The 17,238-nt window shown below is 45.7% G+C and overlaps 2 protein-coding genes across 2 annotated transcripts in view; both read right to left on the bottom strand.

Moving 5' to 3' along the window:
- Positions 1-26: 26 nt before the first annotated feature.
- On the bottom strand, positions 27-9,177 carry RAC3 (ras-related C3 botulinum toxin substrate 3 (rho family, small GTP binding protein Rac3)). The gene is made up of 6 exons (XM_015420351.1): positions 9,045-9,177; positions 3,827-3,898; positions 2,884-3,001; positions 1,071-1,133; positions 608-767; positions 27-432 (listed from the first exon to the last, which is right to left on the bottom strand). The coding sequence occupies exons 1-6, from the start codon at positions 9,077-9,079 to the stop codon at positions 302-304; spliced, it is 579 nt and encodes a 192-aa protein (XP_015275837.1). The 5' UTR covers positions 9,080-9,177; the 3' UTR covers positions 27-301.
- A 4,454-nt stretch (positions 9,178-13,631) lies between these two features.
- The window catches only part of LRRC45 (leucine rich repeat containing 45), a 25,311-nt gene continuing 21,704 nt past the window's right edge, over positions 13,632-17,238 (bottom strand). The window contains exons 16-17 of the mRNA XM_015420361.1: positions 16,059-16,206; positions 13,632-14,824 (exon numbers count right to left, since the gene is read on the bottom strand). Coding sequence (XP_015275847.1) covers positions 14,628-14,824; positions 16,059-16,206 — 345 coding nt within the window. The 3' untranslated portion in view covers positions 13,632-14,627. The remainder of the gene's footprint in view (positions 14,825-16,058; positions 16,207-17,238) is intronic.

Genomic DNA, 17,238 nt, shown 5'->3' with positions numbered 1-17,238 from the left:
AACTTGAAGTAGTATAAAGGGCTGCTCTTTCTATTCGCGCACTACCCCCTGGCATGGAGTCATGGAAAGCATGCCCCTCCCACCGCTCCGCCCTGGGGTGGGACAGCATCGATCTCTTCTTTCTCCCATGCGGCCCTTTTTACATTGACACAGACGTTAAATCAAAGAGACATTTAAAAAACACTGACTTCGTACATGATGAAGGGCCCCCGCCTCTCCCACTGCGGGAACACCCAGAGAACGCTCCCTCCTCGAACAGACAAGGAGAAGACACTCATTAACATGCTGAACTCAGATGCCCTTAGAACACAGTACATTTCTTGCCAGGCTTCTTCACAGGTGGGGGACAGAGCACAGCACGGATGGCTTCATCAAAGACAGTCTTGAGGCCTCGCTGTGTAAGGGCAGAGCATTCTAGATATTTCACCGAACCTACAGAAAGGGAGGGGGACAGCACAGCTTAGTGTGGAGACGTGGTTTCTCCCCCTCATCTCAGGTGCCATCAGAACCAGGACCACTGATTTTTTCCCCCCAAAGCCTCATAACAGGACGCAGTGCTTTCTGCTTCACATTTGCCTGTCCCTGTAGCCCTATTTCCAAAACTCACCAATCTCCCGGGCCATAGCTAGGCCTTGAGGGTAGGTGATGGGGGCCAGTTTCTTGTCACGTAGTCTCTCAATGGTGTCCTTGTCATCCCTCAGGTCCAGCTTGGTGCCCACCAAGATGATTGGGGTGTTGGGGCAGTGGTGCCGAACCTCTGGGTACCACTAAAAATGGGAGACAAAAGTAAACTTTCTTGCCTGGTGACACTGAGCACAGTAGGGGGGAAAGTGGTCTCTGGGACAGTGGCCACTTCCGGCCCTTTGCCTAACCTGAGTTAGGAGACGACCTCACAGGGAGGGACTGATTGTACTATATTGTGTCCTCCCCGCCGACTTCCATCCTATACTAGAAGCGTTACACGTATGCTTTAGTGGGCTCAGGAGGTATAATGCTGGCTACCAGAATCGCCACCCTCTGGCAATGTGTAGCCAGGACAGTTTTCTAATGCTGATGAGAAAATGTGTTACCTTGGCTCGGACATTTTCAAAAGAGGCTGGGCTCACTAATGAGAAGCAGATCAGGAAAACATCCTGTGGGGATAAGAATATTCATTATATGGGAAGGGTAAAGCAGGGGTATATGTGATAGTATTTGGAACGACCTCACGATGTTGCAGACCATTGGTTTCCACGTTAGAATCATCCCATCCACCAGTCTCCGCCCTTTATATCCCAACATTTACTCCTACCATAAATACCAGAGTCCACAAAAAGAATGTATGATACAGGCTTAGGTTGCAACATGGCCACATCTCTGTTCCATAATACTAGAACTCAGGGTCAGTGAAATTGACTGGCAGTAGATTCAGAACAGAGAAGAATGCAGCTGTGCAAGTTCTTATGGGAACTTCCTTTAGAGCCCGTATTCAACCAGTACTCTGCCAGCTGCACTGGCTCCAGGTTGAATACTGGATCAGGTTCAAAGTTTTGGTGTTAACCTTTAGAACCCAAAACGGTCTGGGACCAGCATACCTCCAGGACCGCCTCTCCTGGTACATCCGCCAAAGAGCATTACACGCTAGTGATAACAACCTACTGGTGATCCCTGGCCCAAAGAGTGTCTGGCTGTCCTCAACCAGAGCTGGGGCTTTTTTGGCTCTGGCTCCGACCTGGTGGAACTCTCTGCCGGCCAAGATTCGGGTCCTGCAGGACCTAATGCAATTCCGCAGGGCCTGCAAGACGGAATTGTTCTGCCAGGCCTATGGTTGAGGGCAGCGACAATTCTTCCATCTTAGATTGGCCTCCCTTCCTCTTTCCCCTCCCCTTCAGATCAGACAGATCATAAGGTATTTATCTCCCTCCCAGGATATTTATATGCCATCTACTCGCTGTGATTGGTTGCTGTTATTTTAGTGTATTATATAGGGTTGCCATTCCCCCGCTGGGGGCGGGGGTTTGCCAGCTTTCAGGGCTCCCAATCTGCCAGCCTGGATCCGGCTGGTGGGGGGAACCCCACCCTCAACGTGCTGCATTCGCGCCCACGTGCCCAGCGCAGTGATGACATTGCTCCAAGTGACATTGTGCAGGGCATGTTGCAGGGGAATGCTCCTATCGTTCAAGGAAAAATTCTGTGGTTTTTCCTTGAACGATAGAATGCCCCCCACAACATGCCCTGCGCAATGATGTCATTTCCAGGTGACATAGCAGCATGTGCGCTTTGCGTGTGTGCCAAAGAACTCCAGGAGCAAGGGCGGGACCCTCCCCCCACCGGCAGCCAGGTAAGACATGGCAACCCTAGTACAGGATTGTTAAAATCTGAACTGTATGCAATGTCTTTTATGATTGTTGTTAGCCGACCTGAGCCCCGTTATACAGGGGAGGGAGGGCTATAAATTGAATGAATGAATGAATTTCATGCATCTCATAATTTTCTCATAAAATGTGGTGATGGCCTTTAGATGGATAGCTTTTAAAGGGTAATTAAACACATTCATGGAATGTATTTCTACACAATGGAAATGAGTAAATGGATCTTCCACATTTAAAGGCCATGACTATCAGCTACTTGTAGCAGTGGAGGGGAAGGAAATAATACTTTCATGCCTTGATTATGGGCTTCCCAGGGCCATCTGATAGCCACTGTTGGAAACAGGATGCTAGACTAGATAGATCTAACAAAGCTCTCTTCCATTCTTAATTCAGGCATTATTTTTGTAGAAACGAGAAATACACTGTAGAATATACAGAGCTGCTGCCTATTCCAGTAGACTTGGGGGACCTTCTTTCAAAGGGAATACAATCAAGCTCTGCTCAAAAAGCAGGGAACAATATCGACACTTACTGTCTGTGGGTAGGAAAGAGGTCGCAGTCTGTCATAGTCCTCTTGTCCTGCCGTGTCCCACAGCCCCAGATTTACTGGCTTTCCATCCACCATGACATTGGCAGAATAATTATCAAACCTGGTGGGAAATTGCTCCTTTCAGAAACTCAAACATTCCGTCCCACCTCCATGCTGTATTCTCAAGGTCATTTCATTCTAGATTTAACAATTCCTGAATAATTTCCACCCTCCAGTTCTGTTTTCTTAAATGGCAAGTACATACTACCTTGAAGTTCTGTCACTTTTCTTATTTAACCCCAAACACAAGCCACTTCCGTTGTGTGGACAGAGGCTGAAGTATAATAAAATGGGTCTCCTCCTTCATAATGTATTCAAAACTTGCATACCATATTTTGTTGATTTGTGTATTCCATTCCATAAAATTATGCAACAGCATACACAAGGGTAGACACAAACACATGAAATTTAAAACTCACTGTTTCCCTACGCATTGGCCATTCTAATTGTGTGAGCATAAACGACAGTTAAAGCACATTTTAAGAGGTAACTGGAGTGAGTTAACTGATCTTGTATTAACAGCAAAATTGTGGTTGGCCTAGAATACAATCTACGAAGGTTCTATATTTCTAACATAGTTAGGACTATTTCATATGACAGCAGTTCCCATGTAGATAATTTTGAGTGATGGTCATATAAGTGCTTATTTTTGCTGCATGTACAACCATGCATGTACCTGCATGTGTCATAATTTGTGATGATTTTCACATGGGCAGACACACAGTTTCTTTCATGTGCTATCTCTGTCATGCTTGAAGTGGTCCTTGGGAGTCCAATCTTTCCAACATCCAGAATATCAAATGTGTGTTTTACAAACCACAGCTTAGAATGCATCTTGTCTCACAAGTATGTACTGGAACCTATGGCTTAGTTTCCAAATACTCACACAGTGGGGATATACTCTCCAGGGAAGGCATTGGTCGTATAGCTGATTAGCAGACAGGTCTTCCCCACAGCCCTAGGAAAAGGAAAGCAGAGCCATGAAAGCACAGATATTGCAAGACTAGGGTGAGGGGCTTGGAGAGGCGATGTTTCTCCAAGTTTCAAGTCACTGATTCAAGCCAAAATTTCTGTGTACATGCCAGGTGCCTAGTCTAGCCAAATATCATAAATTTAGGGCTGGATTAAGACATGCTGGGGCCTTGCTCAATATCAACTTTAAGAGGCCCCATAGCATTACCCCCCCAAAAAAAGTGAATTACTGATTTGGGGGGAGTTGTATTAGAGGTCCCTCATAATCCGAAGCCCTAAATTATAATTTGCTTAGTTTGTGCATAAACCCAGTTCTTCATAAATTGTTCTAGTGTTCTGTCGCAAGGGGAACATGCACCTTACAAATGTGTAGTTTCTACAAATCTTAATTCAGCCTCATAACAAGAAGAAAACAAGTAAAAACTTACTAGTGAGGCTACCAAAACAGATCTAGGTTAATCCAGATTTTAAAAGTGTGAATTGAGGAATAATCAAGTGGTATCAATTCAGTGTCTGAATTACTTGTCATCAGGCAAACATCTTTGCATTCAATAGACTGCTTTGCACCTTTCTGTTGTATGCTGGTGTACTTTCTGTATGCCCAATATGTCCCACTCCCAGTGACCATGTTAGGAAGTACTGTGGCCATTCCATCCATATGGAAGGTGTTATTTTGTTTTGGCATTATCAGACTGGAAAAGTGAGTGTCATGCTTCCTACATGATCATAAATGACCTGGAATCAGGGATGAGCAGTGAAATGGCCAAGTTTGCAGATAACACCAAATTAAATTCCCCATTAAGAGACTTTATATAAATCTACAGTGTAGTCACTTTTAGTATTCTGCAGGCAAGGACCTGTGAGAACTGTCAAGGAGGGAAAATTCTCCTCACCCTGGATGGCCCACATCCTTCTCCTCTTTTTTTCTGCCTCCCCACCACTGCCTTTTTCCACCTCACTCTCCATCACCTCCTCCTTTCCTTCAATGTTTCTTCCACTGTATTTCTCCCCCTTGCCCTCCCTCAGCCACCACTGCCTTAATTACCCTTCTCCCAGCAGGGCAGCTATGTCTCCCTTCAACATAGTTTCTGGGATTGCTAAAAGACCCACAAAATACCAACTGAAGTAGTGATATTGCATTCCAAGATCTCAGATATTTCCCCCCTTTACATTGTGAATTTGGAATTATCAAAAAACCTCTTTTTAATTTTGGGGATTTTCTGCAAACCTAGCTGTTCTGCTGGGATTGTTGAGGAGAGGGGAACCCTATCCGTATGTGGCCCCATCCTGCAGATTGATCTGTACTCTGGAGCCATGTTCAGAATCAGATACATTGGTGTATATTTCTCGTTTCCCATCTCCAAAAGGATATCACAAAACTGGAAAAGGTGTAAAAAGGGGCAAGTGAAGTCATCAAAGGGTATGAGTTTCTTCATTTTGAGGAAAGGCTACAGAGGCTGGAAGCAGGGAAGGTGGCATAGTCTAGCCTGATCTTGTCAGATCTTGGAAGTTAAGCAGGGTCAGTACTCAGAAGGGAGACCATCAAGGAAGACTCTGCAAAGGAAGGCAAAAACCACCTCTGCTTCCCATTTGCCTTGAAAGCCCCCTGCTGGGGTCGCTATAAGTCAGCTGCGACTTGTTGGCACTTTACACACACAAAGAGATTGGAGCATTGAAGTTTAGGGGGGAAAAGACTAAGGGGGGATATGGCAGAGATTTACAAAACTGTGTATGGATGAAGACTGTGTATGGTATTGAGTAAGTAGATAAGATTTTTTTCTCCCTTTCATAATACAAGAACTTGAGATCACTCAGTAAAATTGATAGGCAGTATATCCACACAAAAGAAAGTACCACTTCTACCCAACGTATAATTATTGTGTAGAATCTGCTGCCACAAGATGTGGCCACTTGCTTGTACGTTTGGAGAACCTCTTTTCAGTGTCTGGGCAGACTCACTCTTTGTAGTTTGAACCACTTAAATTATTTTCTGCTGAAGTCCACTGTCTCCATTGAACCCCTCGTTTGGACCCTTGAGAATTTCCCCATCAAAAGGAAGTTAGATATCACTGCCTGGCCACTAGTAGTTTTCACACACTGTTTTGGATTTAGCCCCAGATGCCACTTGAATTCTGGCATTTTGCTTCTTATTTATTTATTCATAGCCCACCTTTTGCACTGAGACATTGCATCGTGGTGTCTGCATGTGCACAGGTATCACAAGGTTTGAAGCCCCCCCCCTTTTTTACAGTTTTAGATTTCCCCTGGGTTTGCAGAACTCTCAGTGGTTGGCCTGAATGCATAGATTTGGCTACTACTCTTTTGAATTAGATATATTTGGCCAATTAGTGCACATGCTTGTGCACATCCCGTGGAGACTTTAAAAAAACAACTTTTAGCAACGGGACATGGGCGGGTGCCGGATGCCACGAACTACCACCGGAAACGTGATCAGGCGCCCACCCTTGCCCCGCGGTTTCCAGAAACTAGTACCTCAGAGGTACTAGTTTTTTACCCCGCATCTTCGGCAGGAAGCCTCGGGTTCGCCATGAGAGCTCTACGCTTCCCAGATGTGGCGCTGTGATCGCACCTGGAAAATCCGCCTATCTTCCGTCTCTGTAGCGTGTGACCGCAGCCAATGCTTCTTTTACCTTCTGTGATTAAATGCCTGGACAAAAGGTCGACTCTACTCTTTTTGGAATTCTGTATACTGTAATAGAATGCCTCAAGTTTTCTTTGTAAGTGCATAGGAAGGGGGTTCTTTCATAACAGGCAATGGAGCAAATGGTTTCCAGAAACCTGAAAATAAATATCCAAAACAGTGGAGAACCAGGAGAGACCCAAATGGCCAGCTGTCCTTTGTATGTATTTTAACATATCGTGCGGGTGGAACGTGGCGTCAAGTCACAGCTGACCTATGGGTGACCCAATAGAGTTTTCAAGGCAAGAGACAGAGACAGCTTGCATTGCCTGAGTCTGCGTAGCTACCCTGGACTTCCTTGGTGGTCTCCTATCCCAAGTACTAATCAGCGCCAACCCTACCTATTGAGATGTGACAAGATCAGGCTACCAAATTAGGGCTTCTCTGGCCACAGCTCCTGCCAGTCTAGCAGTTTGAAAGCAAGAAATTGCAAGTAGATAAATAGGTACCACTTCGGTGGGAAGGTAACAGCATTCTGTGTGCCTTGGTATTTAGTCACGCCGGCCACATGACCACGGAGAAGTCTTACGACAGTGCTGGCTCTTTGGCTTGGAAACGGAGATGAGCACTGCCCCCTAGAGTCAGATTTGACTGGCTTTCGAGCAAGGGAAACCTTTACCTGTGTATTTCAGTACTGGTTTTGAGTATTGAAACCAATTAAATAATTCTTAAGACAACTGCTGTAAGGCAGGTCAGTGTTATTGGGGAAGGTGTGAAAACAGTGGCCTGTATCCTACAACTCCACTCAGCCGAGTCTGAAGGCTTCCAACAGCCTTAGGAACCTTCCTCCAGCTTCAGTGGTTTTTTCTCCAACAGAAAAGCCACTTCACTTGAAGGACAGTTTTTAATGGTAGAAGGAAAAGGAATCCAAGCTGGCAGAGTCAGCCAGTGCCAGGAACCTAAGCCCTACTATCAGCCACAGGTCCCTCAAACATTTTGACTGCTTAGGCTGAAGTGCCATGGGAGAGATCAAATACGGAAAGTCTTCTTTAGCCTATGGAATCCATAGCTATTATGATATTTGAACCAGGGATTCACACCTTTATGGCGCTCTTCCCTTCCAAGAAGTATACAGGGGCTTGTTCATGTTTATTCTTACAGCAGCAGCTCTGTGAGGTAGGTTAGGCCTAAAGACAGTGTTACCCAGAGAGTTTCACCAGGAGGGAATCTGAGCCCTGGTCCCAGAATGACACTGTGTCCACTACATGGTCACGGGCTCTTCTGCTTCATCTCACTCTGCAGACACTCCATCAGGTCCCTTTGTTAAGTTAATCCACCAACTTTATTCATTTTCTGGTCCTACAATGTGTGATGGGAAAGTGGTCCCTGGTTTAATCTTGTATCCTCTGTTCCTGAGTGTCTATTGCTGTCAGTTCTTCAACACTTTCTTACAACATTTGTCTTCTTGGCAGAACTGCATCTTTAATCACCTCAGGGTAATCTAGGGACCCAGACTGTTGAGTGAGCGAGTCAGTAGGACACTTGTTTAGGACTTAAAACAGAAGTCCAGTGCAACCTTAAAGGCTAACAACATGTATTCAGGAATAAGTTTTTGGGAGGACTTCATCAGTGAGTTTAAATGTGCTCTGATTCAAGGAATTAATTTTGTTAGTCTTTAAGGTGCCACTGGACTCCTGTTTCATTCCACTGCTACAGACTAACATGGGTAGTGATACCCATCTAGAACTGGTCAGAACTTGGCTTTCTTTTTTACTACTCTGGAAGAAAGCAGGATGCTTAATCCTCACGCTCAAACGAGAAAACGGCGCACGTCCCACTTCCGAGTACAATGGCCGTGATCTTAGCTGAACAGGTTTTCCAAAGCCTATCACACAATACAAGCCCGCCGGCTCTCGGTCCAGTTGTTAGCGAATCGGATACAAAAAAAGTCCCGCCCTGTTTGAAACGCTATCCCTGTGCATAAAGGCTCGGTTTCTTTCTTGGCTTCACCCAAACACATGGCGGAGCTACAATACTTCAGAGGGGCAGATCCAACGCTAGGGTGATGAAAGCCCTCCCTGGAGACTGCAGCAGATGGGAGGGGGCAGAGCTGGGGGGCCGAAAAAGGGGGGGGGGGGGGGGAGAGACAGGCAGGTACTGCTAGGGGCAAGGATTGAAATAGGAACGACTGGGGCGGGGCGGAGCGGCACAGATCTGCTGGGGCAACAAAAGGTGTGTGTGCGCGGGAGGACGCAAAGGCAACCAAACGCCTGCCACGAGCCGAATGGGCGTGGGTCCCGCACTAGATCATCCGTGCAGATTGCAGAAAGGCCCCCGTTCCCAGGGTGTGAAATGGGGGGTGGGGGGCGCCATATCCTTTCCCGTCCCCTCTTGCCGACCCCACCCTGGTCTTGCCCCGATGGCACATGGTCCGCCTGGCCGAGCGCCAGCCCCGTCCCCACCCTGGATCGCGGCCACTGCCGGCGCTCACCCGTCTCCCACGACCACACACTTGATGGCCTGCATCTGCCTCGGGAGCGAGGTGGGCTGGGCTGGGATGGCGGCGCCCGGCTCCCTTCGTCGGCTTCCTTCGCGATGGATGCAGCCCGCAGCCGCAGTGAGCGAGCGCGCGAGCAAGAGATAGATACACAGAGCCGGAGCCGGGCGGGGCCGGGGGGGGGAGAGGAGGAGGGGGAGGAGGGACGGAGGGAGAGAGAGAGAGAGAGAGGGACTGGAGTCGGGCAGCCCCTCCCCACAACAAGCCCGCCACTCTCGGGAGAGGAGTCGTGTGAAAGGGAGCGGCGCAAAGGGAGCGGCTCCCGCCTCCAGGGGTCTCCAGCGTCGCCAACTCCAGCATTTTAGGACCCAACAGGATGCCTCTGAATTTGGGAGCAACCACCAGTATCTTAGCAACGCATTAGCGCTCGGGCGCCTTCCAGGGCGGCCGCCAGCAGTAGAAAGGGACGCGTGGGGACGGACGAGAGGCATCTTTAAGCTGGGCAGGGTAACGGCACAAGGCCTCAGCTTCTTTGAGGGATCCGGGCATGTGGAGCTTCTCTTTCCCGGGAGGATTGACACCATGTTTTTCTGGCACGACCACTCGGCCTGTAATATATATCCCCAATGACCACTCTTCTGCCTGGAATGGCTACAGGGGGAAGCTTTTCTTAGCAGGAGGGGAGTCCTTAACAGCTCGGTACCCACCCCCCCCACGCCGATGGGGAGAAAGTGGCAACACTACTCACTGTTCAAGTAACCCTCTGCATGACAATTAGTTTTACAGTAGGTGGGGGGGGGGGGAGCAATCTTCTCTGAAAAGGACTGGAAAGTGATAGGTCAGCCCCCATCTCTGTCCTCCAGAGCAGACTGCCAGCAAACTCAATTGCTATGACCACCACCAGTATGTCCACACATCCCTTGTTGCCTTGGCTAGTAGCTAGAGAGGCCAGATTTGAATCTGAAGCCTCCACTGGTTGCTCATTAACCTATGAGGTTACAATTTCCACTCTGTGCACAGATAAACAGGATGCTGATTACAAGCCAGTACAGAAATCTAAATGGTAAACAATTCTGTGGCTGAGGCAGATGTCATGCTGTCATTCAGAGAGGACCATCCTGGCCTGACCTAGGAGGCCAATTCATCTTCTCAAGCAGGCACCAAACTGAAAACACATTTCCATCTCCCCATCTTGGTAAGAAGGGACACAGGAGCCACAGAACTGTGGACTCTCTAGGATGAATTTATCAGCCTTACTAATCTGACCAGAGAACTTCCAGAAGTATGTCCAGATAATATGTCCAGAATTACAGTCACTGAACTCAAGTTTCACATTGTCAGCTATGCTGACATGGGGGTGGGGAGGTTGGTGGTCTTCTAATTGCCTTTGCATTCCTTCTGTACTTCTTTGCTGCTACAACGCTTATCTCTAAGTATGGCAGGTGGATTTGTTGACGTCTGGTTTTCTTGGGAACCGTGGGAGAGTGTTCCATTCCCAACTTCAGTGCTAAATGGCCGAAGCTCTTTCTCCCGCGCACGGGAGGGCGACTCATTGGCCGGGGCAAGGGGTGTGTGCATACAAATACCCTATATCCTATTATGCCCCATGGGCAGCCGTCATTCTTAACAGTGCCTATGTTAATGCATCTATAGGTCTTCAATAAAGTATTACCTTTTCCTGAAAGCGTGTACTACGTTGTTGGCTGTGGCCATGGTTCAGAATAGATAGTTGGTATACGGAACCAGTGAATTGATAAGAAATACACTTACAGGAATGCAAAGGGCTGAAAGTACATGTGTGTCAGAACCCACATATACTTCAACCCTTTGCATTCCTGTAAGTGTATTTCTTATCAATTCACTGGTTCCATATACCAACTATCTATTCTGAACGATTAAATGAGCTTTACAATCCCTTTGGTTTAGAAAAAGAAGTGACTCTGACCTGTGTTGATACCATTAGTACAGTTATAAAATATTTTCTTCAAAATAACAGCATACAATTTAATATATTGCTGTTTGCAACTTAACCTTGAATATATCGAAAGATGGAGCCTTTAACACTGGCAGAGAATCTTTCTCTGCTGAAGTCTGAAATATTACTCCTTTCTCCAGGGAATTATTGATCTAATCACTTGCTTTAAGGGACAAGTTTGCCTAGCCACTTGAGGCAGATCCACTTCAAAACCATTCTGTTTCCAGCATACCAATACTGAGGGAATTTCCATGTGATTCATAGATCCAGTTTTCACATTTCCCACATCAGTAACTCAAAAGGCACATATTGGGTAGAAGGTATCTTAGATTAAAAACAGCTTTTGCCCTTCATCATACAGTACAACCACACACAAGTGCAAAGTGCAAGAGAGGCTCAAAGTGTCATGTGTGAAAATTCCCTGCTTCCCTAACACACATCACAGAAGCCTCAAATCTGCTGATTTGCTGCCCTTTAGTATTAGCTCCCTAAAATGCAGGACAAGCCCAAGAGGGAACAAATTTCTGCCTTCCTATAGAAGCAGTCACATCTCATTAACAACCAGATTGGATATCTTTTATACTCTGATAAAATGAGGGCCCTGGGGCACTGCCTGTATGTGCACGCAAGAGGAAGTGTCTTTGCTACTGGCCAGTGGGCTGCCAGGTGCTGATTATTCCAGACAGGCGTGAGTGAACTACACTCCAATTCCCTCCAGAACCACTTAAAGCAAGCTCTGAAAAGAGCAAAGGGAATTGTGGCCGAGTGTTGCCCTTTTCCTCACCACACTGTCTTTGCAAACAATCCTGCTAGGCCCTCAGCAATGCTGTCTTGTTTCTACCACAGACTTTGCTGCTGTTCTTGTGGGCAGGACCCCACATTACTGAAGATGTAAAAGGAGCAAAGATTTGGAATTCCACCTCAAGTATGGATTTTATCTCATCTTTCCTCCAAGAAGCTCAGGGTTCTTCCCATCATAACAAGGCATTAATATAGGAGAGACTGAAAGAGAATGAGTGGGACTGGTCCAAAGCCACCAAAATGGAGATCTGAAGCTAGCCCGCTCAGATTCTAATCTTACTGCTACACCCTACCAGCTCTCTGTACACTATATACACTACAAAGTATCCATGCAGTCTTGATCAGGCACCAGTAATGTATCTAAAAATATCAAAAGGATTACAAGCCAATTAAAAAAACCCCAAACAATGAAATGTCATAGAATGCATGGGCCACCTGAAACCACCTGGGTCAATCATTACCAAGGTAGGAATCCTATCCTCTTAGACTTTTAAGATGAGGTGGCTTGACATAAGAAGGTTGTTGACACTTTGAGGCTTTGGAGAGAAGGTGATTTCTTTGGCAAGGGGCACAGTAAGGGAAACATTAATCAGACTATGGAAGAAAAGCACACAGAGCAAACCTGTCTTGGGTTAGGGAGGCTACTAGTGATGTTACTTTAAGAAGCGCTATACCCTTCTAAGACCAATGGGTTTAGCAGGGTATATCTCTTGTTTAGGATTGTGTAGTATGTTTCAGAAATTTGTTTATCCAGTTAGCTAATTACAAACAATTAAGCTGAGGGCCAAACTACATGAGAGACTGACATACCCCAGATGAATTTGGTGATAAGAATCAACTCTTGTGGAAGGGTGTTGTAGCATGGGTGAGGTGGGGGGTTGGTTATTCTTGCAGTCGCGCCATTTCTCTGATTGAGAATAAGCATGCTGGAGCAGTGGCAGAGATTTCCCAATTGGGGAAAAATTAAAGCCCCTGCCCCTTCTCCAGCACCATGACCCCAACCAGCCCCTTCTCGTGGCTCCTTTTTATGGCTAGTTCCAGTCACAGGCCTCTGGTATCATCCTTACTTGCCTGAGACAATGATTTTTTTTTAATTGTTTTCCTTTGGAAAGCAAGTTAGAATTGCTTTGGGCAAAACAGTCCACATTTCTGAAAAACTGAGGAAGTATTTCTCCCCCATGAAAAAAATTGCTCAGAAATCATTTCCCCAAATACGAGCAGCATAGGCAAATTTTTTTAATTCCACTGTATTGTAGATTCATATTCCATGAAACTGAAATGTACTCAGGAGAAAAAAGCTGAAGGGTTTTAGATGTTTCCCATTAAAATCTGCAAAAAAAAATATGCATTTGCCGATTTATGTTCCTAATTCATATAGAAGATGACTAAAAATATATCGTTGTCACATGGAAATATAAAGCAGCTCAAGTGGTTAAGACACTGAACTGCAGGCTGTGGAAGGTCAGTAGTTTAGCAGTTCAAGACCCGAGTTGCCGCATGACGGAGTGAGCTCCCGTCTCTAGTTCCAGCTCCTGCCAACCTAGCAGTTCGAAAGCAAGAAATTGCAAGTAGATCAATAGGTACCACTTCAGTGGGAAGGTAACAGCGTTCCGTGCACCTTGGTGTTTAGTCATGCCAGCCACATGACCACGGAAACATCTTCGGACAGCGCTGGCTCTTCGGCTTTGAAACGGAGATGAGCACCGCAACCCTAGAGTCGGATTTGACTGGCTTTCGAGCAAGAGAACCTTTACCTTTATATATGACAAAACGTATAAAGAGCACTAGAGAGAGAGAGAGAGAGACAGAGAGACAGAGGGACTAAATGTAAACTGGCCCTTGACGTTAGGCAGAAATAAGCATTTAATTTTCCTCCTGATTTAAAAGTTGGAGTTAGAATTTAACAGAAAGTTTGCCCATCCCTGAGTTCATCTCCTGCAGGAAGGAAGAAGCACAGCAAACCCTAGGAGTCAACCCAGTCCCTCAACTCCCATTCCACCTATTAAAATTCTGTCACATGTAAAGAGGGGAGGGGTGACTGTTCTCAATAACAATAAGCCAGGAAGCCTTTTGTGCCTTTTGGGATACTCAGTCTGTAGTACGAAGGCTAAAGAAATCACATGCTGGTGCCAGTAGCTTGCTCTCTGTACTTGCACTTCAGAAAGCTTCAGCAATAGAGCTATGACCAGGCACAGAGCATAAATGATATATGCACTTTAAAAAGGCTATGAATCAGGATAATGATTTATATCAAGCAGCTCCCGCCTTAACCATTCCCCACCTTGTGATCATGCAGGTTGTATGTATCAGGGTTGACATCTACGACTGCCATGGAAGTGAACCAGTGGCACAGGAAGTACCGCATGGTAACAGTGATTTGTGACAGTGGAGATTTCACTTGCTACTCCGATGTAGCTTTTCTAGAAACAATCACAGCATAATCATCGCACGGGGATAATGTGTAAGTTCTACCCAATATGCTGAGAGAGACATTATTGTCCCTACCTCATTAAAACAGGCCTTCCCTAATGGGCTACAGATTAGAACCTTGAATGAACAGCTGTGTTTTAGGGCCTTAAACCATGGATTGTAGGTTTCAACAAGGCTAGGCTTGGCCACAGGCCATGAAAATGGTTTCTATAACAACTTCAAGTCCTGGAATGACAGCCTAAGCTCAGGTAAGATCCAATGCAATGTTGTGAGCTCTCAATGATACAAGCCACAATCCAGGATATCCCACAATCCTCGTTCTTGGACTCCTGTTTATGGAAGTTGGGGCAAGAGCCTTCAAGACTTATTGCTCACTTCTTAGGGATAAAAGAACTCAGGGGGGAGCCCTGAACATAGGTCATAATGGCATTCTGAAGAAAACTGGCTCTCTGAGCTTCCTCTTCCCTCATCCTGGAGATCTCTGCCTCTCGAACTCGCAGCTTCTCCAGCAGGCTTGATATTTCACTGTCTTTGTCCAACAGCGCCTCCCGGTGATTACTGGACAGCACTATATGAGGAGAAATAAAACAGCAGACTCAAGCTTTCTGGTTCAGACAGGAAAAATGCTCTTGAAACAAAATAAGTTCTACGGAGCAGTAACAGACCACCACTCATTCATATGGCTTTACTTTGTGCAGAAAACAGGGTTGATTTGCAGAGATGATACCACAGCCTAAAGCTAGAATGGTGTAGTGGAAAAGTCAGGATTCATGCTGCTGCTTGTGGGATTCCTACATTGGGTAATGGGCAGACAGAAGTCAAGGCCTCTTCCCAGCACTGTAGGCTGGATGCAACATTTGTCCACATATGGTGAACTGCAGAGGTTCTTACCAGTACCACCATTCCCATTCCAGCAATACACTTTCCCATATCTAGAATAAAACAATATCCTTCCCCCCCCCCATGCACCAATACTTCTGTTCTTCTTTTCTCTAAGTGCTCATCTTGGTCTAGGGCACACACAGCCACATGGGGTCCTCCAAGCAGCCCTCTCATTTCTTCCTAAGTTGAGACCAGTATCCAGCCATCCCTGCCTCCTTTGGTCTGAGCCTGGTTGGGAGACAGAAACTGGACCGCCTCTCCTGACATGCAATGCCAGCTTCACTCATCTGAGCAAAGCCTTCTGAAGGTGCCATTCTGACAGCTGCCCATACACATGCTTTCCCCACATTGTGGAATGGCCTGGCCAAATTGCTCAGGAAGCCCCCCCCCCCCACTCCTGTAATTCCACAAACTCTATAACAGAATTGTTCAGGAGGGTATTTCTATAAAAGGAATAATGCTGTGGTATGGACGGTGCTTTTATAAAGGAAAGGATTTTAATATATTCCTCTGTTCACTGTACGTATTACCTTACTCTTAATGCATTTTATCTACTTTTGTTTATTCCAGTTTTTGCATTATGACACATTGCACTGTTTCTAATTTTTGAAATCCTAGTCCTATTGCATTGTTTGTTGGATGTCTTATGCCAAGTGACTGCGTTGCCTTAGACTGTGTACTCCACCAAGTTTGAGTCCAGTGGCACCTTTACAACCAACAAAGTTTAATTCTCGGTATAAGCTTTCGTGTGCATGCACACCGTGAGTCTCAGTGAGAAAGGCAGGCTCTAAAGTAAACAAATAACTACACTTGGAAAAGTGAGCAGCAGATCATTATGGGCTCCAAGGTCCTGTTAGATGATGACATTCTATTTCCTATCCTCTCTGAGAAGCAGAAGTATCCCCTTCCTAACCAAGTACCTTTCAGTTGCCGCTCCAGGGCTGAAATTTTCTCTCGCAGGCCTTCCTGCGCTGTCCTCTCAGCTTCCAGGTGTCCAATCTGCTCCTGCAGCTCCACTCGCACCTTGTTGACCTCAGCCACTTTCTCCTGTTCCTTGCTGCTCAGCTCCTGCCATCCAAGTACAGGGGGCAAAGCAGTCAGAGAAGCCTACAGTCTGGACACGCAGTGCTCCAGGGCAAGGCTACAACACCTGTCATAGACACTACCCTGTCACCAAGGAAGGAATCTCCTAATTGCTGATGTACTTCCTTCAGCTTTGTTAGTATGTGCTACGTACAGCTCAGTGAAATAGAAGTACGGCAGACCATTATATTGGGAAGCTGATGAACAGAAACTATTTCTGTAGCCATAATACTGGTACATGTCCATGTGCACATTAGTATTATAGAGGCAATATATAATTGGGCATATATTGTATGTCACAAATTCTGGAACCCTGTCCCAACTGCTGCTGTTACGATGTAGCAGTTAAGAATGCGGGACCCAGACAGGGGATAACTAGTTTCAAATCTTTGCTTGAATCAATTACTGTCTCTCAGGCTAACCTACATTTCAGAGCTCTTGTGAGAATAAAAGGGATGAGAGGGAGAGCAGGGGTGGAAACTAGCCAGAGGGTCAAAAATGCTGATTTTACTGACCAAAATTCCAAAAAACCTGACAAAAAACCTGACAAAAAACTGACAAATTACTGAACAATTTAATGTCAGCCTACTGATAAGCTAGCGTTTTGAATGTAAAACTAGGACTTCATTAAATATTATTATTATCTGGCCTCCACCATCCCTATAGCCAGCCCCATAGTTAGATGTGACCCAGAGCCTCCCTGAGCCTCCGGGGAGGGCAGGATAAAAATGCGAATAATAAATAATAATAATAAATAAATAATAATAAAAGGATTGCACACCTTTTTATTGGATTTTTTAATGAATATAGGACAAATTTTATTGTACAAAATTTAAGACAAAAAAGATTCCCTTTTAAAAATAATCACATACTGCAGATAATAAAACAGCAAAACAGCAAAAACATATTAAAAACCAAACAAAGTAATAATTATGACAACAAAACATAATTACTGTAAGGTAAGACTTGTCTTTGCTTGTACTTTATCTTTGGTTTTTTGATGAAAAAAGAACCGGC

The sequence above is a fragment of the Gekko japonicus genome, unplaced genomic scaffold, assembly GCF_001447785.1.
Source record: "Gekko japonicus isolate JY-2015 unplaced genomic scaffold, Gekko_japonicus_V1.1 scaffold360, whole genome shotgun sequence".
In the NCBI taxonomy this organism is placed as follows: Eukaryota; Metazoa; Chordata; class Lepidosauria; order Squamata; family Gekkonidae; genus Gekko; species Gekko japonicus.
This window is presented reverse-complemented; position numbering and strand designations above follow the sequence as displayed.